Source organism: Ovis canadensis, chromosome 8, assembly GCF_042477335.2.
Source record: "Ovis canadensis isolate MfBH-ARS-UI-01 breed Bighorn chromosome 8, ARS-UI_OviCan_v2, whole genome shotgun sequence".
NCBI classification, from domain to species: domain Eukaryota; kingdom Metazoa; phylum Chordata; class Mammalia; order Artiodactyla; family Bovidae; genus Ovis; species Ovis canadensis.
This window is the reverse complement of record NC_091252.1, coordinates 83,780,891-83,808,478: the sequence shown is the minus strand read 5'-3', so window position 1 is coordinate 83,808,478 and position 27,588 is coordinate 83,780,891. Positions and strand designations below refer to the sequence as shown.

The 27,588-nt window shown below is 43.9% G+C and overlaps 1 protein-coding gene across 5 annotated transcripts in view; it reads right to left on the bottom strand.

Moving 5' to 3' along the window:
* SASH1 (SAM and SH3 domain containing 1) overlaps positions 1 to 27,588 on the bottom strand; it is a 261,529-nt gene that overhangs the window by 26,652 nt on the left and 207,289 nt on the right. For 2 of the 5 annotated variants that reach the window (XM_069598656.1, XM_069598655.1), the window contains exons 9-10: positions 11,307 to 11,439; positions 5,819 to 6,165 (exon numbers count right to left, since the gene is read on the bottom strand). In XM_069598656.1, coding sequence (XP_069454757.1) covers positions 5,819 to 6,165; positions 11,307 to 11,439 — 480 coding nt within the window. Of the gene's footprint in view, positions 1 to 5,818; positions 6,166 to 11,306; positions 11,440 to 11,581; positions 11,864 to 12,042; positions 12,065 to 16,460; positions 16,831 to 27,588 lie in introns of those variants that run through there. The other 3 variants (XM_069598657.1, XM_069598658.1, XM_069598659.1) reach the window with 3 other exon arrangements.

Sequence of the window (27,588 nt, the reverse complement as noted above, 5' to 3'; positions counted from 1 at the left end):
GACACCACATTTGCCCAGAAAGAAAAAGCTGATTCCGTGACTGCCTTTGACCACACTTCTTTAATTTCAACAGGAAAACCATTGACGTTATAAAGAATGAAAACTTTACTGTCCTTCTGGTTGGTTTCAAACTGAACGGAACTGCTTATGCTTCAGTGCTGCTATATCCCCAGAACTTTGAACTCTCTGTTGTGTTTCTAGAAAAGCGTCCTCATCCGTACCCCTACCCCCTGCAACCCCCAAATCATTGAGAAAAAGGAGAAACTCAAAGCATACTAATTTTTGTTACAATCTATTATCTTCTAAAGCAATTGGTAATAAAATCTGAACAACAGATTTGGGTGTCAATGTTTTGTATTACTTGTTTCTCAGAGAACTCTAAGTAGCAGCTATTAAATGGAAGAAATGAACAGAAAAGCACAATGTATCCTATGAACATTGCTTATTGAAAATAAATACACCTCAGGTATATATTCTGCAGCTTCCCTGGTAGCTCAGTTGGTAAAGAATCCACCTGCAATGTAGGAAACCCCGGTTCAATTCCTGGGTCGGGAAGATTTGCTGGAGAAGGGATAAGCTACCCACTCCAATATTCTGGCCTGGAGAATTCCATGGACTGTATAGTCCATAGGGTTGCAAAGAGCTGGACACGACTAAGCAACTTTCACTTTCAGGCACACATTAGCTGAACTGAGAACGTGGGACCATCCAAGAAGGAAAATGCCTAGGGTTTTGGAATCACAAAGATACAGATCCAAATCCTGGGTCTACCACTTAACTTGCTGTGTGACCACAGGTAAAGTACTTAAACTCTCTGAGCTCTGGTTTCTACATTAGTGAAATACTGTCTATATCCTATATTTGAGACTTTTAGCACACTGTCTGGCACAAAGCAGACACTCCCTAGTGGCTCAGCAGTAAAGAATCTGCCTGCAATGCAGGAGACATGGGTTTGATCCCTGGTTTGGGAAGAGCCCCTGGAGAAGGAAATGGCAACTCCCTCCAGTATTCTTGCCTAGAGAATCCCATGGACAGAAGAGCCTGGTAGGCTATAGTACATGGGGTCTCAAAGAGCTGGACATGACTGAATGACTGAACCACCGACCACCAACACCACCCTGAGAATACGGTAGCTTGTCCTGGCAACTGTAGTACTGAAGTCGAGATTTAGTCAACATTCTAAATATGCAAGTGAAGAACTAGAGCTTAGTTCTGGGCCTTATATTCTGGGATCTTCAACTGTCAAACCACAGCAATCCTAAGAATGGACCCAAAAGTGAGCGACAGCTGGTATGACAGAAAGAAAGGCCGGGAGAAGGAAGTGCTACAGGAGGCATTTCAGGATAACCAACGTCCAGGATAGCACATAACTGTTCTCCTTCATCAAAGCTGCGGCTGCTGTTTTAAACAGTCTACCATGGACACGACTTCCAATAGACATGACTTTCAGTTTATATGAATATCAATGGACAATGTGATTTCCCTTACAGTCAACTTACTCAGACCTGTATCAATTCTATAAAAAGAGACAATACCTCTGTAAACAAAATCATCACCAAACCCCCTCATCTGCAAGCAATGTCATGACCACCTCTCAAGCCTGATTTTTAACTTTAACTTCCCCTTTCCAGTGTATAGTGCCAAATACATTTTCTCATTTCTGCAAAGGCAGTCATTTTATTCCAGTCGCTTTCCTGTGACTCGGGGCTCCACAGACACAGTATGGCATCCAGATGCCTCATCATTTTATGTCTCTCATGCTCCCCCTGCCTTGAATTCCAACGCTGACTGCACCACTGGAGCCCAGCATGTTATTTCTGATGCACATGAAATAACTGACAAAGAATTTATGTGGAAACTATAACTGCAATAAATTAGAAGCTTATTTATGTCTTCATAAGCCTGCTGCATGCATTTTTTCCTAAAATAAGAAGTTTAGAGGAAAGAGTGGACTGGTTTTCTTAACTGCCAACTAAAACTTCTTCCAGTGATAGGCTAAGATATTTGGAACTGGTTCTTCTGTATGAAGGATGAACCAAATATAACAGTACCGCTTGAACTAATCCACAACTTTTTCTATTATATCAAGTGGCTCTTGAAGCAGCACTCTTTCAACAGAGAAAACAGAAGAGCAAAAGAAAGTAAACCAATCTTTGACTTCAGTGGTCTACATAAATAAAGCTTACATGAAGCTTTTCAAGTTCAAACATCTCCTGTACAGAAATTACAAGAAAATTTTAGATAGATGCTTGTGGATGAGGAGAGCCAGTCAATGGAATGGTCATGCAGTTGAAAACATGTTTTGGGGGGAGGTTGGATTTTTTTCAAATGGACAAAATTCCAAAATGTCATGCATGTCTGTTCCCCCAAACAAAATTGAATGACCAAATAAAAAGCAAGACAAATGACCGTTTCCAGTGAGTACAAAGCATTGTCATTTCCCTGAGGTTTCATCAAGCAAATATGGCATAATTTGAAAGACAAAAAGATCAAGGTTGAAGAGTAAAGGAAAGTATACTTTTGAATAAAATGAAAGAGAGATATGACAAGAAGAATGGAAAAGACTTAAGTTGAACCAAGCAAAGAAATTATCTTAACCTCTTAAAAACAAAAACGAAAACCCTTCTTCTGTTGTTAAAATATTTAACAACAGAGGTTAAAGCCTGAGCTTCTACCGCAGGCTGGAGAAGGAAATGGCAACCCACTCCAGTGTTCTTGCCTGGAGAATCCCAGGGATAGGGGAGCCTGGTGGGCTGCAGTCTACGGGGTCACACAGAGTCGGACACGACTGAAGTGACTTAGCAGTCTACCGCAGGGGCCATGGGTTTGATCCCAGGTTGGGGAACTAAGACTTCATACTCCACACAGCATGGCCAAAAACAACAACAGGAAAAACAAAAACACTAATACTCCCCCATTGATGCTTTTGAACTGTGGTGTTGGAGAAGGCTCCTGAGAGTCCCTTGGACTGCAAGGAGATCCAACCAGCCCATTCTGAAGGAGATCAGCCCTGGGATTTCTTTGGAAGGAATGATGCTAATGCTGAAACTCCAGTACTTTGGCCACTTCATGCAAAGAGTTGACTCATTGGAAAAGACCCTGATGCTGGGAGGGATTGGGGGCAGGAGGAGAAGGGGACAACAGAGGATGAGATGGATGGATGGCATCACTGACTCGATGGACGTGAGTCTGAGTGAACTCCGGGAGTTGGGGTTGGACAGGGATACCTGGCGTGCTGCGATTCATGCGGTCGCAAAGAGTCAGACACGACTGAGTGACTGAACTGAACTGAACTGATGTTCTCTGAATAATTAAATTTCATTTTCTTGATTGTACAACTACAAGAAATGGTATGTTCAAATTTCTAATTTAGCACTGAACACGTAATTTCAGCGAGTATTAAAACTGTCCAGTACTGCCTCAAGCTCACAGTATTTCAAAAAGCACCTAGTGTCAGGTTGATGCTGGGGACAGAGGTTCCAGAGTGCCACTTTTACAAGTGGCGGAGTCAGTACATGAAAACAAGCTCGTCCAAATGTCCATACTCAGCATCAGTGAAGAATTAATCACGGGCCCCCTGATGGCACAAATCTTAGAAATACCACTTCTAAAGAGAAGGTTCTGAGGAAGTTGTATCATTAACAATATAAATAATATAAGGGATATATGAGCGAGCAACTCAAGTCACTCAGTTGCAAAACTCCTCCATATTATCTGATTTAAACTCACAGGGGTGAGCCATCAGTTCACAGAGAAGTGGATCTGATCTGTCAAGGTACACAGGCAAATAAACTAGGCAGAACACCTCTGAAGGTTAAAAAAACAACAACAAATTATACCAAGACTAGGTGGCCACAAGTATTTTCCAAAAGATCTGTGGGTCAGAACTGAAGGGGTGATAACAAGAAATAGTAACAAAGAACTATTACTTTACAACAAAACCAAAACCAACCACAACTGCGGCCAAGACACAGAACCAGAGCAAAAGCTGTTACTGATAATATTAAAAGTGTTGCAAGATTTACAAGAAGGTAAAAAAAATGGAAAGTAAGACCTAGCGAGAAAGGCAACATGTGGGGATATTTGGAAGACCTAAGGGCTGGTACAGATGTAAGCATTCTATAAGGATGGCACTGACCCCAGAAACAGAACTTGACTGAATGAATTTAGATTACAGTAACCACCCTGGGAAGTACACCTTACATATGTGAAGACCTCTGGGAGAAGCCACCACGGGAGGCAGCAACACAGTCTATTCCTTCAGACCTCTGAAAGGGGACAGGCCAACAGCCCCAGGTGGATTAAGTAGGGTGCCAGGGGCCACAAGCCCACAGTTCAGCCTCATCCTGTGCCATTTTATACAGGCTCTTGTGCAAACTAAAAGTTGAGTGGTAATTTCCACAGGGAAATACTTATATTCTCCAGTTCAATATAAGTCTTGCCCTAAAAATAAATTTCACCAAGTCTCAATTCAGTAATGAAATTGAAGACCATTTTCTTTATTTGAAAGTCAGTACTTTATTCCTTGCTAGGTACAGAAGAATCTATGGGGCAGTGGAAGGCCCTTTTGTTTAAAAAGATAAGCACATCAAATATAGTTAAGTAAAACAAAAGAGCTCTAATTTTTCTTTCCTTTTAGATTGGAGAACTTTCCCTTTGTCCCCCAGACATAAATGTATTTCACAATGGTTTTTAAATTGGTGAGCACAGTGGTGCCCATCTACTGTGAGCTAGTTCTTATTGCTCTAATTAACTGGAGAAGAGACACCTCCTTGCAGGGCAAAACGTCCTTCTGTTTTGAATCAGCGTCTTGTGGTCAAGTGATAGGATGGCTGGGACTCAAGGCAGCCACTTCTAGAAGGCCAAACCCCACCTTGTACTCTGAGAGCCCTTCTCTGAATCAGTTTCAATGTTTAGTTTTAAAGGCTTCCCTGGTGGCTCAGACGGTAAAGAACCGCCTGCAATGCGGGAGACCCGAGTTCGATCCCTGGGTTTGGAAGATTTCCCTGGAGAACAGAACGCCCACCCACTCCAGGATTCTGGCCCGGAGGATCCCACGGAGTGTATGGTCAGTCCATGTGGTCGCAAAGAGTCGGACACGACTAAGAGACTTGCATTAAAAATCCAACAGCTTCAGCTGGCAAGAGGGCAGATGAGAAAGAAGGAAGGAGTGATTCCTTTAAGAGAAGTGGGGTTAGGAATGGAGGTGATGGAGTGAGGGACCAGGAGAAGAGGGGGAGGGAGCCAGGCTCCCGCAAGAGAGGCCATAACGCTTGACTGAACGTCACAGAAATGACAAGGCCATCCCGGGACCGTCTGGGTGACTCACGGACTTCTGGTGGATTCTCAAGAGAACCCTCTTAGTACAGCGGTCCACCGTGGCAGCCCACTTCCTCTTGGCCTCCTCCTCCTCCTCCAGCAAGCACCGCCTCAGGTCCTGCTTCTCGGCCTTGCTCAGGGTCCTGTCCGAGGCAGGACGCACTAGCTGGGTCAGGTTCAGGTGGCTGTACAGGCTGCGCTCCACCACGTAGGTGACATTGAACTCGCTGACCGCGGGGCGCCCGCGTGCCCTCCTGCCTGGGCCACCGCAGCCCCCGCCCCCTTTGGGTTTCTGCCGGAGCAGCTGCAGGTCGCAGGTGGCACTGTGGACGCCCTTCCTGGAGGGGCGCTGGCAGAGGAAAGCTCTGGAGCACGAGTGATTAGCGTCTGTCTTCTTCAAGCGGATCTGCTTCCGGACACTCTGCACCTCCTCCAGGGACGCCAGGAGGTGGTGTCGCCGACGGTGGCTGTCATAGAAGCAGAGACCATCGGTACTTACCCCGTGGCTCAGGGACCCAAGCCCCTTCTTCATCTCCCCCTCGGTGAGGGAGCGGGACACCTTCTGAGCCTTGTCGTCTTCCGGGTACGAGAAGAATGTCCCCATCTTCTTGGGGGGCTTTATCAGGCCCCGGCTCTCTCCTTTGCTGAAGGTTTTGACCAATTTGCGGCCAGCACCCCAGGTGTCCAGGCTACTGGACGATGGAGAAGTGGTGAGAGAGTCTGAGTCATCTTCTGGGGGTTTCTCAGGAGAAGCATCAAAGAAAAAGGGCTTCTTGTGCACGCCGGAGTACAGGGCGGACCTTTCATCTGGGACCGGGGAATTCTCAAACACCTGTTCCTCCCCGCCTGGAGGGAAACACACACACACACGGTCAGGGGCTCCTGTCAACACACCCTTGCATTCTCACAGACTTGTCTTTAGATCCCTCAGCCCCCACAAAAAAGCAGCTAGTCCATCCAGCCAGCCCAGCCAGTACAACCCACTTCCACAATCACTTACCTCCCATAAACCTGGTTCCCGCTTACATAAATGCATATAAAGAAGAAAATAAACTGAGCAAATAAATGGTTTCATGCAAGGCTAATGTTAAAAGGTTTCAGATGTGTTTTCTCCCCCTCCCCCTCCTCTCAGTGTCTTTGTAGACCAAACACCTTTACAGACCTATTAAAAATGCTGCTTGGAAACTCTAAGCCCATCCATAACACAATATTCCTTAGGATTTAACGATCATTATCCTCCCCAGTATGTCAGTGCAGTCCTCAGAAGCTAAGAATCAGAATCATTCTCCCTCCTGAGAGGTGCTCCTGTTGATCTGGATGGCTTTCTACAGTCAGAGTGAGACGAATGCCATGTGGCTGACAGCGATTTTTTTTATTGGTACACGTGCCATTTATGTAATTAAATCACCAAGGGAGAAGTTAGGGTGAAGAAGCACCATAAAGGGTCACAGCCTGCAAACGCAGCTGACAAATGGTCCCTGCTTGACAGGCTGAACACTAAAAGCTGGGGAACTGGATGATCCAAGCCAGGCATTCCCATCGACGCAGGCCCTGCTACAAAGCAGCAAGGGCGTTTAAGGGCCTGGACACGCAGGCAGCCTCATGGAGTGTTCCATTTCGTCTCAAGGATTCCAGCTCTTGAAGCCTTCACTGGAGCCAGGTATCCAGCCAAGCCTTTCAGAGCCCAGTGGAAAGGTTTGGACTTGCTGGCAGGAAAACTGAGTTCTTTTCTGCATGTGTTATGTGAACAGATGTGAGAAAAGAAGTAGGTCAAACTCTGGGTGTAGTGATCCTAACTGGCTCTTGTCCCTTTAATTATCGATATAAGGAAACTTTTGAGCACTGCGGCTTCTTGCCAGCTGAATTGTGAAGAGGAAAAAATACCAAGTTCCTTGGAACAGAAGGATGGCACTAAATATACCAGCTGGGACGAGGGTGCCAGTGTGTGGCTAAATGTCAGTGATAAAGGGAAAGGACAGCTCTCTCCACAGTGGGGTAAAGATGAGTGACTGGTAACAGGCTTTTAAACTTCCAGAAATTTCTTAATTTTCCTAACTGATGGGAATTACAGTTACAAATAGAAAGAGGAAAAAAGTTGCTATTAAATACAGCCCAAGACTGACTTTGACGTCAAGGAGATAGTGGTGGGGAGAGAGGGACTAAAAACATATCCGGTTCAAAGCTCTCCACAATCTGCAGCACAAATATATTCACTCGAGAATTATTCCTGGATCTTTCAAAGAAGTTTAAAACCCAGGGCTATGGTTCTGATGGACACTGATCAGACTAGAATGCTTCCTGTTCCCTCTTCAGGACACCTGAGTAACATAGACTAGAGACCAAGCGGCCATATGTTGCTGGAAGTAAAATACGGCAGCCTCTTCCAGATACAGCCTACCCTCCACTACCAGGAGTGAAGTGATCAGGTTGAATGGCACAGCCTGGGGACAGGGGCAGCCCAACAGCAGACTGCTCCCTAAAAATAGTCCAATAACGGATTGTGACTTCACATTAGCCCAAGTGATCATGGAGGTGTGCAAAGGTCCTTAAGGTCTTAAGGGGATTTGAGGACGTTAAGGACCTATCACTCAGAACTGTTCTGGAAATTTTCTAGATTCTGTATTTGGGGTTGTCATCAGAGATTCCAATACTTCCGTGTCACGTATGAGTTTGGAACCAGCTGGTTCACACATGCCCATGACGTAAGTAGCTCCACTTCCTGGTTCTGGCACGGCAGCATCTGGTAAGGAGTGTGCAGCGAAACAGGGCAAACAATCCAAAGAGGACACCTTAGCCTGTGCTATGGGCAGTCCCCATGTGGTATGGGTTCTTCCATCCTTGCCAGAGCCAAGGCCTGAAATCCCAGTCCATGCTGGAGTCCTTGGGGTTTAGGGTATTACTTCTCCCATTTACCTCTGACTTGAAAGTACAACTATCATACTGGAAGAACAACAACCAAGATGTGCTCAACTTCATCATCATCTGGTGTATGAGTTGCTTCTTGCTCAGCTGAGATGAGAGTAGGTCATTTTGACAGGAGGAAGGAGGCAGGTATGAGATGACTTAAAGCCAAAAACACAGATTCTAGCTCTGGCCATGCCACTCACCGTCTCCACCATCGTGGACAACTACTCCATCTCTCTGAGTCTGTTTCCTCACCTGTAATAATGCCTACCTGTATTTATTTTATTTTAATGGCCATGCCATGAAGCTGGCAGGATCTTAGTTTCCCGACCAGGGATTCAACCTGGACCACAGCAGTGAAAAGTGCCAAGTCCTAATCACTGGACCACCAGGGAATTCCCAAGGCCTACCTATTGTAGTAATATCTATTATAAGGATATTGAGAGGATAAAATTCAATGAAGAGATAGGTAAAGGTACTTTGTATGCTGAACAACACAGTACAAAAGCTAGCGATTCATTAGCAGGTTACAGGTGAACTGGAGTAATGAAGGAAGGGAAAAGACACAGAAATGACTGGATAAAGGGCACTACCCTGGCCTGCAATGTCATATTGTCTGGGGTCACCCACGCACCAGATAAGGACTCACTACTCTAGTTACAAGAGTAAGCCTGAGTGACGAATTGTAACTCTCTGGGCTTTTCCAAGACGCCAAAGCTGGGGAGTGAGAGATGGGGTGGGAGCAGAGAGCACACCCAGGATCTAGAGGAGTTAGGCTGCGCAGACTTAATTCCAGGGCTCTGTCCAGCTGGCTCGGTGACCATGAGTACATTACTTCCCCTCTTTGTGTCCATCTGAGTTTCCTCATTTCACAAATGAGGGCAGCATCAGTGTCTGCCTCTGGTGAGTATTCTGAAGATGACATATTACAAGGAGCTGTAAGATGACATATTACAATAAAATCTGAAGTGTTTAGGAAAGTGGCTGGCACACAGAAGGCTCTCAGGAAATGCTCATTATTATTCAGACAACTTAGTACTGGCACAGGCATGCGGAAGTCAAAAGGATCAACTCTTTGAAGGTCCAGGGGCAGAAGGAGGGATTGTGGGAACTATGAATCTCTCCAGCTTTGCAAAGAAGGTGCCCAGGTGGCCTCTCTGTACCAGCACAAGCTCTCTTGTTAATGAGGAAGACTTCTACCATGCAGAGCATGGAGGAGTACCAATCTAGCACGGTGATGTTGGGGGCAGCCTGCAGCAGATGCCCTGAGCTGTACACACACTGGGGGCCTCTCCTGGTGACAGTGGCAAGCCTGGTCAATAGCACCCCAGATGCTGGACCCCAGAACTGCCACTTGGGATTAAACTCACTAAATCCATCTTCCATCTATGACATCTAATTCATGCCCAGATGAACCAAAACTCTATGCTGAAAGTCCACAGAGTTATTACCTTTTACCCTATAGCAACCTCTTTTGGTATACTTTCCCTTTTTCTCAACTACGCCTCTCAGAGATAGCTGAATCGATTGATTCTGACATAAACACACAAGTGAGAATATTTCTGTGCTTTTATAAGCCCCAACACACATGACTATCACATACAAAGGGGCTCCTGGTGGTAGGCACAGGACCATGTACTTCACCCATTTATCTCATTTATGGACAAGACCCTCCAATTTATGCACTGGCAACTATGCATGAGGTTTGTTTTAAAATGAGATGCTCCCAAGGTTGAATGATGGCAATTCCATATGTTCCTACTTAATATTACCAAACGACACTGTGTGTGATTTCAGTAGACCTGCCACGGGAGAGGAAGTCAGACTGTGTGTTCTGTTCTGTGGAACCATGACAAACAGGCAGGTATTAAAACAGCCAAATGTAAACAGCACCGCACCTGGAATTACCATGCAAAAGACACCCAGATGCAACCCTGGAATTAAACAGAACTCTAAGTGTAAGAAACTGGCCATAAAGCAGATAGTGTCTCTTTCCCTGCTTCTCTTGTCTCTTCCCCCTTTCCTTTCCATCTCTACTTTCCCATAGTAACCCCTGGCCTTCAGTGGATTAAAACCAATAAATAATTACATTAAAAAAAAAATGTCAAAACACCAAAAAGAGCAACAGAAATCCTCATCTACGTAAAGAAAGGGGAGTTCAGTTCCCTGCAAGGTGCGATTTGATTTAGGTACAAAAAAAGAGCCTCTACAATGGCATTCTTTAAATCTACATGTTACAATTTTGAACTTCCCCACAATGTCAATGTGACATTTTAACAAGCCACGTGCTTTTAAAAAGAATAAAAAATCCTTTCTAGCATTTCTTTCAATCACTAATTGTTTCCCAAACAGGAAATCTTACTCTTTTGTAACTTTTGGGGAGACTTTTACAAGGTGCTGCAAATGCACTTTACTAACAATAAGAAAGACAGACGCGGTTGAGATTTAAACTGCCATAATTACACTTCAAAGGTTAACTATTCAATATAATAAATCTAAGTTCATGTCCCTTTTGACAGTATGGCTTCATCTGATGAGTGGCTTGGCCAGGAACCTGGCTCTTAAAGCACTTAGAATGGGAGGTCCTTAAAGCCTCTTTGGAACTGAGACTTGAGATCGTTAACAGGAAGAAGAAATCATCCCTCAGAGATCTGAAACGACATTAAGTGCCTTGTTTGTTAGATGTTTGAGGTGGAGATATCTTAAATTTGGACTAAATTCACTGGGTGAGAACCATAGTCCTTTAGAAGCCGAGGCTCACGCTCAGATGTTCTAAAATAAAAGTTTATATAAAATGGTGTAGGCTCCAAATGAAAGCTGGACCACATCTTGAGAAGATTTCATTGCCATACACTAGCCACGCCCCATCTTTGTAATATTTAAATAACTAAGCCTCCGGAATGCTGGAGGCCAGGATCCTACATTCCAGAAGATACTCAGTGCTGCCTTCCTCACATGCAATCCCAAATTCCCCCTCTGCCAGCCTCAGCCAGAACCCATTTTTCCACTTTCATATTTTCTACTGAGAGACGGACCCCACATGACTTGCTTTGGAATAAGTAGGGCAGAGTTTGCTTTGTTACCTTCTGTGCTGGGCTTTTTCATTTCTTCCACCCTGATGAGTTTCTTTCTCACTCTGCGAGTGGAGTTTACCAGCTTGTGTAACCTCTTAAACTTCACCGACTCCTCGGTCTCATCCTCCGACTGTTCTCTTGACTGGCAAAGAAACAAAGGAAAAGTTAATCAGATAATTGCTGGGCGGAGCTCCGCCTCACTGCCAGTCTTAACTCTGGCAGCTCTGCAGCTGAACTTGGGGCACCAACAAAGCCGCCCAACAGGTTCATAGAAAGACACGTACCATCATCTTAAGGTCTAATCTGGTGAATAATTAGGTCCTAGGCACCCCCACACACACCGATGGCCTGGCCTGGCCTGGGGTGCATTTGTCTCAATGAATTCCCGGTTCTCTTAGAGAGAGCTCCGGCAGGACGCTCCCCTAGGCAGGCCCTGTAATTCCAGTTACACTGCTGTGCTTTGGGCCAGCCTCTCCTCTGCCTGGCCCATCAGGGCTTGCTGTTTAACGTGGTCATCGACTACTTCTCCAAACCCAGATTCTGTTGACTTGTTCCAGTCCTCCCCGAAAATCAAAAACAGCAGGGCAGGAAAACGGAAGAAATGCAAAAAGCCATCCTCGGTCCCATTTGTGGGGACTGTCTCCCATCCCTCCTTCCGCCTCTCGCAGCTCCTTCCAAGAGTTCCCAAGGAGAGCCTGGGGAAAGAGCCTGCATTCCTCCACGAGGGACAAGGGAAAAAGCTGACCTTTTCAGCCATACAGTCCAGTCCATATTCCCCAGCATCCCATTTCAGTTCTGCAGTGATTCAAGAATGCTCAGCCCAGCTGTTTTCCCTCAAGTATCAAACATTACAGAGACGGGGGGGAAAAAAATCTCTGCAGCAATGACCCAAGCGAAAAACAATCCTTTCCTTGTGAACAAAATGAGGCTTTCGTTTCCAAGTCAGCTCCAACATTCAACAGGCAGCTTCCTCTGTTTTATCTGCTCAAAATGTGGAAAAAGCAAAAGAAGGCTCCAAGTCAATGGACGTGCTGCCCGAGCCGGGCGCGCCGGCATCCTTGGGGGCACAGAGCCGGGCGGAAGTGCGCAGGCTCAGCACAGCCCAGGCCACTCTGAGCCGCTCCAGCTCACCCCACGCATCCTGCCAACAACCTTCCCTCGGTTCCCTCCAACCTAGCTCGATGACAGAGCGGGGAGAGACATGCCTCCTACCAAAACCAAACCACGTCTCCGAACCTGAGTCTAATACGGAGACCTCCCCACTTTGAAGAAATGCTCTCACGAATCCCAATTTTATAGAAGCTAAATTGGGAAGCAAGAGTGAGCAGAGAACAGTTCAAGAGGAAATGAGGTAGGGATTCTAGTAATTACTTAGGCAGAAAAATAGTGTCTGCTCTGAGTCCACAAATATTTCTGTAAGCACTCTGGCCCTCTGTCAGGGATATATGACCCACTTCCTGGCCTCTGTCGTGGCCCTGGGGTTCCCAGCATTGGAGCCATTGTACTTTCTCCCTGCAAGACTATAAGTAAACCATTCACTCCTTAAAGAATAATTATCATAACCCATGAAACGGCAAGTCATCAAGAGAGGGGTATTTCTCAGACTTTCCTTCTGTGAAGTATATCAGTACCTACATCCAATTTCTCTCTTAAAAAAAAAAAAAAGGTCCTAGGTAAAATATTGCATACACATTTCAGAATTAAAGTTAACTGCTGGTAATGAAGAGTAGAAATTAGGCCCCCAGATAATCGTGGAAGGAGGATACATTGCATGCTGGCCATCATGCTTAATGCATTTGGTCTAAAACTTAAAAGGTAACACATTAAAATAATAAGTACAGCTTCTACTATATATTTGTCTGACCGGAACTTTACTTTTTCTTGCATGACTTGCTGGTGTATGATGGGACAGTCAGACTGGTCAACCAGAGGAATGAGAACTTGGTTAACCCCTCATTCTGGGTAATCAGCACCTGAACAAAACCACAGTGCATGGAATTACACATAAACACTGAAAAACATTCTGCCTCCTTGATGACGTCTCTCAAAAACCAAGTACTTCTAATAGAAGAAGAGTCAACATTTGACCACGGAAAGTTTCTGTACCTACAAATCTAGACTGTCTATAACCCTCACATTAAAAATTCTGAAGTCACGTGGAAATGAAATAAGCATATGTGTGTGTGCATGCTAAGTTGCTTCAGTCGTGTCCAACTCTTGCGACCCTATGGACTGTAGTCTGCCAGGCTCCTCTATCCATGGGATATGGACTGTAGCCTGCCAGGCTCCTCTGTCCAAGGGATTCTCCAGGCAAGGATACTGGAGTGGGTTGCCATGCCCTCCTCCAGGGGATCTTCCCAACCCAGGGATCGAACCAACGTCTCTTACATCTCCTGCATCAGCAGGCAGGTTCTTTACCACTAGCACCACCTGGGAAGCCCCGAAATAAGCACAGGTTGTTCATAAGCAAAATTCAGGAAGTTACATTGTAGAATGAATATCACTCATACGTAGCTTGGGGTTGCTGGTGGCGGTGTGCATGGGTGTGTGTAGGCGTGGGAAGGGGAGTAAAAAGAGAAAGAGGATCTGGAAAGGGACAATACAAAAATCCTGAGTCATAAAGATACAAATCAGTTGTAGGAAACACACTAACGGAAGGAAATTTTCAGGAAGAAATCAAAATAGTTAAACCAGGACAACAGATTTAAAGGCAATGACACCTCCCCATCCCCACCAGCTCTACTTTCCTCTTCTCAAATTCACTGGGGTGAAAAAGAACATATTGCAGGTACTTATTTCATTACTTTCACATGTTCCATCTATTTTTTGAGAAAGAACTCTTCAGAATTTTGAATTATTTTTTAATTTTTCTTGAAAAAAATTAAAAGTTTGGAGGCATTTGCCACTGACAAATCACAAATCATGGCAACCAATAACTTTCTTTGCAGTAGCATGTTTGGGGATACTAGACAAGATAGATGACACAGCACTATTTATATGAAGAGAAATGTAGGATAAAATCAGTCATTCAAGAAATATATGTATATCTTATTATTATCATTTTTAAAATAGAAAATCTCCTCTTTGTGAGCCCAGAAGTCACTGGAGGTAAACAGTTTATCCCAAGGATGCTTTTTATTGAGAGAGGTGTTGACTTCTCACTTCCTCCTGGGTCCAGAGGAAGAAGAGTTGTGAAATATTTGCCTTAAAAAAATCCTCTCCAGCTGTTTCAACATAAAGACTCTGTAAATGGCATGCATTTTTCTTTTAAACTAGGCAGTAAAGCTTCAATTCCTCATTTCACGTTTCTCCTTTTAAATATGCATGTGCCACTTCTGAAATGCTGGAAAAAAGAGACTTGTCTTTTTATTCAGAAAATACACCCCCAGAAATGTACGTGTGAGATGGGGGTGTGAGAATCTCTTTTAAGTTTTTTAAAATTAAGAAATAGATATGTGTATGTAAAGGAAATCCTCATACTTAGAGGAACTTTGTAGAAAATGAAGGAAATCTGCATTGAATATAAAATGAATGACTGATTCCAAGAAACAGACTCAACGCTATTATAAAACCAGGCTTTAAATAAACTAAAGAGAAAAAAAATAACAGTATATGTTTATACACATTCAAACACAAGATGGTATCGCCTACCCTCCCTGTCTTGGCCCAGGTCAGAGTACTAAAATAAACCTTAATTTGACCAGATTCTAAATTAGAAGGTGGAAACTCAATCATCTGTATACAACCCTTCACCTCTAAACCTTTAGTAGAAAAGGCAATAGATTTATCCCACCAGAGGATGTGGAAAAGTGGATTTACAATATTGTAAACAGAAACATTTGATTTCCAACCTCCGTCTTGCAGATTTTTCCACCAGAAAGCCCATATGGCTCAACTTTTAATTACTTTGGCTAATGCTATATGTAGTAATTCTGTGGTGAATGCTTAAGTGTTTCATTTCTGGTTTCCATGGCAACATTACATCAGATTGCAGACAGCTGGCTCCACAGTTTTAAACCATAACAAATTGACCAAGCCAAGGCACAAAACTATAGCTGCTTTAAAGAGAGAGTACACCATTCTCCCGCCAGGGTGCTGAATGAGGAGACTATGGGGCCCGCTTGGCTTGCAACAGAGGGTGGAGCCTCCCTCTTTCTCAGCTTCTTTTGGAATATGTGCATCCTTGACACATGTGCAGTGTTCTAATGGGAAAGACATGGAGCCAGCGCGGAGAACTTTTTATAACACAGCTACATTAAGGATAATCAGAAAAAAAAGGAACACAATTAATAGCATCTGTAAATACGAAAATGCGTGTGCTGGAGCAAACGGAAAGCATGGCCTTACTGATCAAACTGAAGCCTGTCACTGCAGGTCGTAACAGATGCTTCACTTGCCCCTGACCTTGTAACGAACAGTTCTCAGAAACGGTGATATACTAGAACAAATGCTTTCCAAAAGCTGCGTGGCAGAGTCCTGCAGGCAAAGCAGTAACCTCTTGTAATAAAGACTAATCTGAACTTGCACGGAGCAACTAGAACCCTTTGGGGGACCGCTGGAGACCTTGCTGAGCACAGGATTACAACTGCGCCTTCTGCAGAAACACACTCACTCAGCTTGCTTCCCCAGCTCCAAACATGTCCCGACTAAGTCAACGTATCTCCCCCGGAGCCACGCAGGGAACATTACATTTATGCACTCCTGAAAAGTATTCTGAAATTGGCAAGGTATTCGCCTGTGAAATTCACACGATGTCACTGGTACTAAACCTTCATGTTAGGAGAAGGAAACCGATCTTCTTTAAGAGAAAAGCCGTTTGCAACACTGCCCGAAGCCAAGTCTTCCGCGTGAAAAGCCTCCGCGAGTGGCAACTAAGCTCCCAACCCATGTACACCCAACCCCTCGTATCCTGCTTTATTCTCAATAATAATCACTCCTCTCCCCCCAAAACCTATGCCTTAGTCTTGAATGAGCAAGCTAGGAAAGAATGCTCTGGGATACAAGGTAGGGAAGTAAGGAAGGGACTAGAAGGAAGAATCAAGAGGAACTTGATCAGGAAAGGGAGAAGCACCATAGTCAGGAATAATGAGAAAAGCTTTTACTTGAAGTGACAGAAGTACAGGTCCCCCACCCCTCGGCATGAAATGAGTCCAGCAATCTTACCGGCTTCGGCATTGAGCAGGCCTCGGGGGTGATGCTGAGCGTGTCCGGGACCCCCACCCCCTCCCCTCTCAGAGCGCGTCTTCACTCCCGCTCGACCCCTCCGTAATCGCAAAGTGATGGTGCGGCTCTCCCAGACCATGCTCCCTGGGAGTTACATGATCGGGCAGGCTCCGCGGGACAGCTTACGATTCGAAGAAAGTGAAGACACTGGTTTCAATTAGCCGCTTGCTGCCTGCTGACTGATCTCCCAGTTCCTCGCTCACTGCATAACTTGTAAGAAAGGCATAAGTCATCAGCTCTAAGCAAATCTCCTATTCACCACAAGGAAAAAAGGGAGTGTTGTACGTGGCAAACAATCCCTGTTTTCACTGACGAAGGCTCCCTGACCTCCCGCTGGCCTCCAGTTCCTTAATTACTGTCTATGGAATTCCAGAGCAAGAAAAAAAAAAAAAGAACGCGAGAATCTGAGCAAGTCCGGGACAAGGACTCACCCTCAAAAGTGACTGAACTGAAAAAAGATCTCTTTTGCAGATAAGTCTTCTCAACACCCCCTGAAGGGAGTAGTCGCAATTGAAAATAGACACCTTCCAAAGGCTATTTTTGAAACTCCTGAATTAAAACTTATGATTGTGGTTTTTCTCCTAAAGTTGTCACTTTCTGTCTCTCTCCCTGCTTTTTATTCTTTCCGGTTTAGCCACTAGAGTAAATGTAGGACGTTTCTCCTTCACTGATGCTTCTAAAACTGTCTTACCTGTTTCAACAATCAGTTGTTTCGGAGCAGCTGAGTTCTCTTGGATTCTAAAATTTGAGCATGGGGATTCTGTCAAAAGATGGTCATTTAATTTTCTCAGGGCTGTCTAGGGAGCGACATCACATGCTGCTACTTAAACAGAACATCATTTCAAAAGGCAGGACTGAAAACCCCTACAAAGAATCCAAGACATGGGTTGCAGGCCATGTCTATTTTCAGGGCTAAATTCACTCAGTTGGGGAAGTCATGTATTCCCACTGCAGTTTGAGCTGCTCACTCCTCGGTGCCTCTCCCACCGTGCAGATCTTTATTTACACTATTCAAGGGCCGCCCCCCGCTCTTTTTGGGTCATCATATAGCAGAGATCCCAGGGGGGTACCACTGACCACCAGAGCTCCTTTTCCTGGGTACCTTTCCTGTTCTCCTTCCTTGGACACCTTGGGCTTCTCTCACTCTGCATGAGGATTTCCCAGGTGGCGCTAGTGGTAAAGAACCTGTCTGCCAATGCAGGAGACATAAAGACTCGGGTTCGATCCCTGGGTGAAGAAGATCCCCTGGAGGAGGGTATGGCAACCCACTCCAGGATGCTTGCCTGGAGAATCCCATGGTCAGAGAAGCCTGGTGGGCTACAATCCATAGGGCCACAAACAGTCGGACATGACTGAAGCAACTTAGCACACACACGTGTACTCGAAACTCCCTTTCCCTGAATTTTTCTGCCCTCCAAAAGTGTCTCCTCTCATCATTTATGGAACTTTCTTCCCTAGGCTACCTCTTCCCAATTTCACAAAGCCGTTTCCCTGACGCCCTCTCTGGTTTCACATATGCCCCCTTCCCACCACCATCTGGAAAGCCCCATGTGTACCACAAACGGTGACAGGTGCTTTCCCAATGTCAGACTTCAAACACCTGGATTTATCAAACACTCGCAATTCCCAGGCTCTGGGCTAAGGATCTGCACGCATGACCTGGTCTCCCAGATGGTAAATGGCAGCGGACGACTGGGATGCTTCATGGCTTCCCTCCTGCACCACCCTAACTCTACCCGGGCTTTCTTCACCCAAGACTGACAACCACACCGCATGCATTATCGTGCTTAGAATTCCTTAAGGCTGTCAGTAGACATCTCACTTGAATTTCTCTGTCATTTCATGAAAACTAAGAAAATGTGTACGCCCCAAAGATGGTGGGGAAATACTCCTCGACGTTGGAGCTAGAACAGCCTGGGATTAATTTCCAAGTCCTCCAGCAAATCCCTCTACTTCTATGGGGTTTGGTGTACCTCCACGTACATTTGGTCTAATAACATTTGTCTTAAAGTGCTGCTGTTTTTACAAATGGTGTACATAACTGCATACAATTGACCACTGGAGCTCGGTAATAAGTGCTTATTACAGCTGCAGTCTCTCTATTGCTGATCGGAATTCAAACAAGACCTATTTTAATTCTTACAAACTGCTGTTTTAGGTGCCCGTGTAGATAAGCAAAGGCAAGGAAAACACATGAAAGCAAGTGATGATGGACAACGTTTGAGGCTGAGTCTGAGCAGCGTGTTGAGATGCACAGATGATTCTGAGTGGCACTCGGAGCCAGAAAACAGGAGTCCCACAGACACAGGGTGCGGTCCCCTTTAAGCCACTTGTGAACTATCATTTGTAAAATAGGCAGTGGCAAGCCTCCTGGGGTTCCTGAGAAGATGAAGGGAGACCTTGACTGGGAGGGGAGCCCGTTAGGTTGCAAAGCCTCTACCGTGTAAGACCGCAGGTGCCAGGCATTGATGAGCCAGGTTCTGGGAGGCGGCTGATAGATAGGACCTATCTCCTATTTGTCCTCACAGTGGCCTCCTACTCCTTACTCACCCTTTTTAATGGCGACAGGAGAAGTCAGGTATTTATGGAGACACTTCATGTGGAAAGCCACGTATGCAGGGTGCATATGGTGGGCCTTTGGCAGATGCACAATTTGAAGAAGTTGAGACTCTCCAGCCCCGTAGCTCCTAGCCCTTGCTCTGTATTAGAGGAAATCTCAGGATATTTGAAAAACTAGGCTGAGCCAGGCCACCCTTGGGAAGTTTCTTGGTGGAAGCAAGAAGGAAACAGGGCAGATCCACTTCACGAAGGAGGAGCATCGCTGTTCTTACTCGCTGGGTAGTGGACTTGAACTCACCCAGCACACAAGAGGTGTGCAAATTTGCAGAGGACAGATTTGAGCATCTGACTCCCACCCTAAGGGAATGCTCTTTAGGTCTCCAGAGCAAAGTTCAAAGGCCATATTGTGAAATGTAGGCCTGCACGGTCAGAGCTCTCATCTCCAGCTTCTGCGTATGCTGTGCTCAGCTATGTGGATACTATGTGGGAACAGCCACTTACAGCACCTGGTTCTTATCCTCCGACTTCCTCACAGCACCTCAGACACCCCATCTCTCATGTGCCTGCACACCTCTGCACTTGCAGGTCCCTTTCTGGGATGATCTCTGCCTGCCCCATCTACTTCCCTAGCTCCTGCTCATCCTTCAAGATTCAGTTCATGTGTCACCTCCTCCGGAAAGCCTTCCTGGCTTTCTTCCTCATCTTCCTTATGCCAGGTGGTTGCACAGCAGCCAACAGAGTATCTTGGGACTGAGCTCAGTATGTTATCACACTATTATTAGCCCTTCACTAAACTTCAGGAAGACAAAGAGCACTGTCATTTCCATTTCTCTGTCTGTATTTCAGCAACATTTACTGTTTACCCTGTTAACACACGATCTATTTTTCATTAGAAATTTTGGAAGATATAGATAGAGGAAAAAAGAAAATGCTTATATTTTCCTGATCAGAAATATCAGTAACATTTTGGCTTATTTCTTCATGTGCATGCGCATATGCACACACGCACACACACACATACAATACACCTCTGTTACTTTTTAAAAAATAAACAAACAAAAAGAATGACCTTGTGATTTTTTTTTTTTTTTTTGAGGAGTGAGGATTAATTCAAGTGAATTTATTCTGGCACAGAATTTTTTTTTTTTTAATCCTAGATCTACAGCTGCTTCAACATTTATTTATTTATTTATTTTCAAATTTGTGTTCTGTATTCCATTCTTTTGACCTTGTAATCTTTAGCGACTCCAGCCCCCACATTCACAGTCACTATCAAGGTCCCCAAAGCCTCCCTCACATGAACACAGGTGTAAACAGAAACAAAGTGCCCACTGATAATTGTGACCCTCTTTGAGAGGCATTGTTGTGCTCAAGGTTTCCTTCGGAGAAACACTGGGGTTCTCAATGTATACTGCTCAAACTGTTTTATAACCTGTTTTTAAAAATTAATATGTTTTGAACGTCTGCCGACATCAACAAATACTTAGCAAATAAAACACAGCACTGCATTAATGATTCAATGGTATTCAGTCATAGATACGTACTATAATTTACTTAAATAATGCTCTCAGTCACTGGAACATTTGCATGTTTCTAATTTTTCAGCATTATAAAAATACTCTGATGAAGACTGTGTCATAAAATTTTCAATGTGTCTAGTACATCGTTTTTTTTAGAATAAGTGATTAGATTGTTGAATTGATGGGTGAAGAATGGGCATATTGCTAAATCTTTTGATACATATTAATTTGCTCATAAGAAACATTTTATTGTTTTAAATTCTCACAAGGAGTATACAAAGAATACCTATTTCTGCACACAATTGCCAACATTGAACATCATGATATTCTTTTCCATTTGCAATAAATAGATATTTCCTGATTGGAATCAATGAATGGATGTGCTGATTCAAATCATTAGGAAGGGAAAAGAATCAAAAGTACATGAGTAAGCTGGCTTGACCTGGACTTACAAAGGTTATACTCTAGAAGTCTGGGGGTAGGAAGGTCCCAAGAGAAACAGGGGTTCAGAAATGGGTGAACTCACTTCTGGTTGGGGAAACTGAGACATGCTTCAGTGAGGGGACAGGCACTCGCCAAGGCTTTGGGGACATTTCCAAGTTCCTGTATGAGCCTAAAAGTCTGCTGTTTACATGGCTCCCACTGACCTCACACGCCTGCCCATCTGGACAGTCAAAGAAGAGCTCAGCTGATGCTGTTCCCTTTATAAACAGCATGTGACACCGATCAACAACAGCTTCACGGCTCTCCTCTTCTCCAAGCTTGATTTCATAATCCCTCCAACATGCCTGATCTCCCTCCACTGGTCCAAGGAGTGATGCATTTGAGGTCACTCCCTACCTTAGGGGCAGTATACCGGCTCTGGCTGGGACTTTCATATCAGCATTACCAGTCATCATCGTCCGGCCATGGCGGAGGCCTTCTGGTCACAGCCACCCAGTTAATGTGCTATTCTTTATGTTTACACAAAAATTCGTTTCACTTTTTGAAGAAGTTAGAATTACTTTCAAAAGTGTTTATGAGTTGTCAGAGTAACTATATAAAATATGAAACACATTGTGGGGTTTTTTTCCCCCCTTATTTCACAAAGGAGTCAAGGGAGGACTCATCTATTTAGCAAGAAATATTTTGTTCATTAGCTGGTGACATCATTGTCCTCTGAAATGAAGAGATTTTAGTCAGCATATGGAAAAAAAGATGAAATTCCATTCTTCTCCCAGAGGTGCAGTGTAACACTGAAATAATCTCTCTGGCAGCTTCAAAATTAACTAGTTGTCGCCAGATTTGAAGGCGGAGGAGAAGGAGGCAGAGGAGGAGAAGATAATTACATGATACTCGTATTTGTATAAAGTATGTGAGAATTTGAGGTAATGTTACCATCCCCTAGAGGCAAAGGCTTGTCAGCACTTAATTCATTGAAAGAAACTCTTGAAAAACGAACTATAAAGCCAAAGGAACAACGAAGGGATACTACAATCCCCAATAAACTCTCTTCTTTTGCTTAAAATTCGCAAACTCTGAATTGCTTTTACTTACCCCCAAATAATGCTGATACTTTTGCTGTAAGGAAGGAAGAAAATATAAGACCTCAGGAATCTGACAGCCAAGTCTAGGGAGATTTCAGTAACAAGTAAGCTCACCCATCATGATTCTGCAAGTTTCCATGGAGCAGAGAAAATGCCTTTCCTTCTCGTGAAAGGAGTTGGGGGAAGAGAGATGTTAAGTGATGGAAAAGGAACCGACTTCCCCTTCATTCTGTAAATCTTTGGAAGATTTGACTGCTTGAGATTATGTCACCCTGCCCACAGGTCAGAGACCCCTTCTGGTGGTACAAAATAGGGAAGCTGAGATGAAAAAGTTATGGAAAAGTAGGCAACGGTTCTATAGATCTCTCTGTAAAGAATGGGGGAGTGTTACCCAAAACACACCCATGGTCTCAGGCACACTGAAGACTAAAGCCAAACACCAAACCCACTCATTCCCAAGAGCCTTCAATTCTCACACAGCCTGTGCCATGGAAAAAGGATGATTCCGAGCAAGACTGCCAACTAGGACAATTACATAGGCATTTGAGGCTCTAGTTTCTAGAGCTGATGGAAGTTTTCATCCCAGAAGCGGTAAGTCTCCCAAGGGATTGGGTGGTGTTTGCAAAGTCACATTGCTTTTATGGCATCTGAGACAAACTGATTCATGGATCAGGCATGATGACTTCTTGGACAGGGCTGCTAAACAACCTTGCCTAGGCACATGACGATGTAAAAATACGGAGAACTGATGGAGCTTGCATGGCAACGGAGGGAAGGTGCAGACACCAAGTTCTTTCCTCTGACCCAAACTTAGGCCACCAATCAGCATGGGCATCTGTTGAAGATGGAGGCAGGTGGGCCAACGGTGCCTCCCAGAGTCATGATCTATGACCTTCACATACTTCTCCTTACGTTTGTTGAATAAACAATAAGTAAATTTACTTCCAAACCGAAGAACTCTTGGCTGAATCCTTAGAAAATGAATCAGTTAGAGCTAGAAAGGTTGTTTGTGGTCATCTAACTGGCAAAACAATCAGGTCATGATGACTGCTGAAAGCTAAATCACAGAATATCCTTCCCACAAGTAACAAATGAGCAACAGCGCCCTAAAAAACACAGTTACTAAAAACTGGCAAAAATACTACACCAAGAGCATCCAAAGATATATAACCTAATATATTAAACTTTAGAACCGTATGATCAAGCTAAGAAACAAATTTCTGAAGACACAGAAAAGGAAGAAGTGTGTGGCCTTCTCTATCTTCTGCTCTAGGAGCAGCAGAAACTGCTTCAGGAGAGGAATGAGTGAAAAGATGTAAAGTTAAGTGTAAAGCTGGTCTTGACTGGAATGAAGCCTCTAGAAATTCACCAGGGATGGGAGGAATGAATTAAAAGCAGGCTGACTCTGGCAGACCCATTCCCCCAACCTTAAGCAAGCAACGTGAACAGTGATGCAGAACGTTTAGCAAACTCTTAGCAGGGGGAGGTCTGAGCCCAGGTATCCCAGTGAAGACCACATTCCACCTCAGTTTGGTTTTCCCCCTCCTCGGGCTCTTATGTTAGGCTATAGCAACAACAGGGGCTTCCCAGGTGGCTCTAGTGGTAAAGAACCTGCCTGCCAGTGAGAAGATACAGGAGATAAGGGTTCGATCCCTGGGGCAGGAAGATTCCCTGGAGAAGGAGGTGGCAATCCACTCCAATATTCCTGCCCAGAGAATCCCACGGACAGAGAAGCCTGGTGGGCTACAGTCCATACTGTCGCAGAGTCGAACATGACTGAGTGACTTGGCACGCACACACATAGCAACAACCAACATGAATGGATCACAAAATAAAGAAAGAAAAACACTGCATCATCTGACAGTATGGCAAATGGGTCAGAAATTATATCAGAACAAATAGAAAATGTGACCTGAACTACCCAAGCATGATCAAAATGAAAAGAAATGCATGAAACTACCCAAACTGTAAAGGGAGGGGAAAGAGAGAGACAGAAAAGGCATGGACCAACACAGTGCTTTTATCTTTGATCCCATCTCTCTATCAGAAGAAAACAAAACTCAAGGAACAGGAAGAAATCCTCAACAGTTGCTTCTCTTCATAAATAGTTTAAGAAGAATATGAATTCAATTAAATGAGGCCTCAAAGACAAGATAAAAAACATAATGATATGAATTTTAAAACTGCCATCATATATGGAAGCAACCTAAATGTCCATTGACAGAGGAACAGATAAAGATATGGCATATATGTATGTATGTACGTACATGTGTACACACACACACACACACACACACACAATGGAATACTACGCAGTCATAAAAAGAATGAAATAATGCCATTTGCAGCAACACAGATGGGTGTAGAGATTATCATACTGAGCGAAGTAAATCAGAAAAAAGACAAATATCATATGGTATCACTTATATGTAGAATCTAAAAAAGATACAAATGAACTTATTTATAAAATAGAAATAGACTCATAAACATAGAAAATAAACTTATTGTTACCAAAGGAGAAAGAGGTGAGGAAATAAATTAAGAATTTGAGATTGACATATACACACTAGTATGTATAAAACAGATAAACCACAAGGACCTACTATATAGCACAGGTAACTATATTGTAATCTATATTGCAAGATCTTGTAATAGCCTACACTGGAAAAGAATCTGAAGAGGAATACATGAGTAAACTGCAATCACTTCCTTGTACACCTAAAACTACCATAGTGTTGTAAATTAACTACACTTCAATTTAAAAAAATTGCAATCATAAGGAAATGCGGACCAAACAACCTATCACAGAACCAATCTGTAAATATTAATAAGAATGAGCAAAGAATAGAATCAATACCGTGGAAGTAAAAATATCGATAGTGAGGAAAATGTATATTATTTTAGAGGTGTCTCATGGTAAAGAATCCGCCTGCCAATGTAGGAGATGAGGGTTTGATCCCTGGGTTGAGAAGATCCCCTGGAGAAGGAAATAGCAACCATTTCCAGTATTCTTGCCTGGGAAATCCCATGGAAAGACAAGCCTGGCATGCCTCAGCCTGCAAGGTTGCAAAAGAGTTGGATACGACTTAACAACTAAACAATCAAATCAAACTACTTTAATCCATTTTCTGATATGATCCAAGTGTGAAGATTTACCCACCTATTTACCTAAGCCCAGGGCTACCCTGGTAGCTCAGCTACTCACCTGCAATGCAGGAGACCCTGGTTCAATCCCTGGGTTGGGAAGATCCCTTGGAGAAGGGAAGAGATATCCACTCCAGTAATTCTGGCCTGGAGAATTCCATGGACAGAGGAGCTTGGTAGGCTACAGTCCATGGGGTTGCAAAGGGTCAGACATGACCGAGTGACTTTCACTCACTCACCTAAGCCCACTGGCCTTGCTGCTCCCTCTACCTGACACAGTTCTCTTCCTTCTCCTGGTGAGCTACTGCTTAGTTTCAATCATCTTTTCTGGGCTTTCTACACTACCCTGACTGAGGACTAATGGACTTTCTGTGTGCACGTCACACGCTCAGTAGAAATATTCCAATTAAGCCCTCAATCATGCTGTCCACTTCTGTCTCTTCTTCTCAAATATAAACCCCTGTGGATAGGGACTAGCCTGTCATAGGTATTCAATAATGTTTGCACAAAGAGTGAGTGAAAGAATGTTCATGATGGCATTCTTTCATCTACATTCTTTCATCTGGGTCAAAAGCACAGGGCAAGAAGCGTCCTTGTAGGAACTAATTATGCAATGCTATTAGAATTATACTAGTTATAGTACAGTCAACAAGGTATGACAGAAAGTGTAGTACAAAGAGAAACAGGGGCAGAGAAGAGGATAAAGGGATATTTCTATAGAAATCATTTTGTGATTGGGATTTGAATTAGAATTTGGTTGTGTTAAAATACTGCTTTCCAAATGAATCCCCTTGGTGACTGACTATAGTTCTAAGAGCTTTGATATAATGGGTAACTGTTAACTTATAGTTCAAATAATACTCTGAACAAGTGATGGGCAGCCTGTGACTTTAGTAAGTTGGCTTACGCTGGAAGTGACCCTCAGTCTGAATCTGACTCATGAACCATGATAGCATTTGGGTCTCTCACCAAGCCACCCATTATTATAAGATTTGGCATCAGAGCAGAAGATTTAATGAGGAATTAACATGCAATGAAACAATATCATTAAGCAAGTAATGAAAGTCCTCTTATCCCAATCTCCTTGAGGTTCATCCCAAAAGCAAAATAAGAAACTGGCATTGCAAATCTAAATGCCAATCTTTAACCCATATTATATCACAAGTATCTGTATTTAGATATAATCAGCTAGCAGGGAAAATGTTGTATACCTTGTCTGGTATTTATGCATTAGGTTGGACAGATGAAACTGCCATTTTTATAGGTCAAAAGCTAATATTTCCAGTTCACATGGCTCAACCTAATAAAAGAAGTAATAAGGAATTCCCTGGCAGTCCAGTGGTTACGACTCTGCTCTCACTGCCAAGGGCCCAGGTTCATTCCCTGGTCAGGCAACTAAGATCTCATAAGCTGCACAGTGCAGCCAACATTTTTTTAAATTGAAAAAAAAAAAAAAAGTAAATAAAGATGAAGCTGAGGATGAAAGGAAAATCTTAAAAAAGAAAAAACAGACCAGAATGTGCCTCCAAAGTCTTAAATTTTTAAAATGCTAACAATAGGTTACATAATCCTCAGATTACGTTGTGTCTGAATGTTTTGTCATTGTTTTTGTTCTTGCGGTCTCTGATGTGTTGAGGAGGGTCTGCTGGCAGCACCCTCAGCTCCCTGTGACAGTACAGACCAGTGAAGACAGAGATGTTCCTGGTTCATGTGCCAGGGTGTTGTCATTTAGTCACTCAGTCCTGTGTGACTCTTCTGTGACCCCCAAGGACTGCAGCCCACCCGGCTTCTCTGTCCATGGGATTTCCCAGGCAAGAATGCTAGAGTGGGTTGCCATGTCCTTCTCCAAGGGATCTTCCCAACCCAGGATCAAACCCACATCTCATGCATTAGTAGCCAGATTCTTTATCACTGAGCCACCAGGGAAGCCCTAGTTTGCCAGGTGCAAAGAGCCAAATTCCCAATGATTTCTGGGCCTGCGATAAGAGCAGCCCCCAACACAACAGGCTGATGAGCACACAGCCACATGCTCAGTCAGCCCATCTCACTGTCACGATACAGTCGTATATAATCTCAAAACAATTAAGTATCATTTTTCCCAGACACTAATCCTAAGGTCACGTGTGTTACTGAAATCATACCAGACCCGTTACTTAGCCCACGTACACTTATGCCTTCTGAAACAGAAAATAAACTGACTGTATGTTGGGGAAAGGCATAACCAAGTAAACACACATTATTTACATTATGCTTGTTCTGAAAACCCTAGCCATCTGCCATAATATGCAAAAGCATAAGCACTGCTACCATGTTAATGGC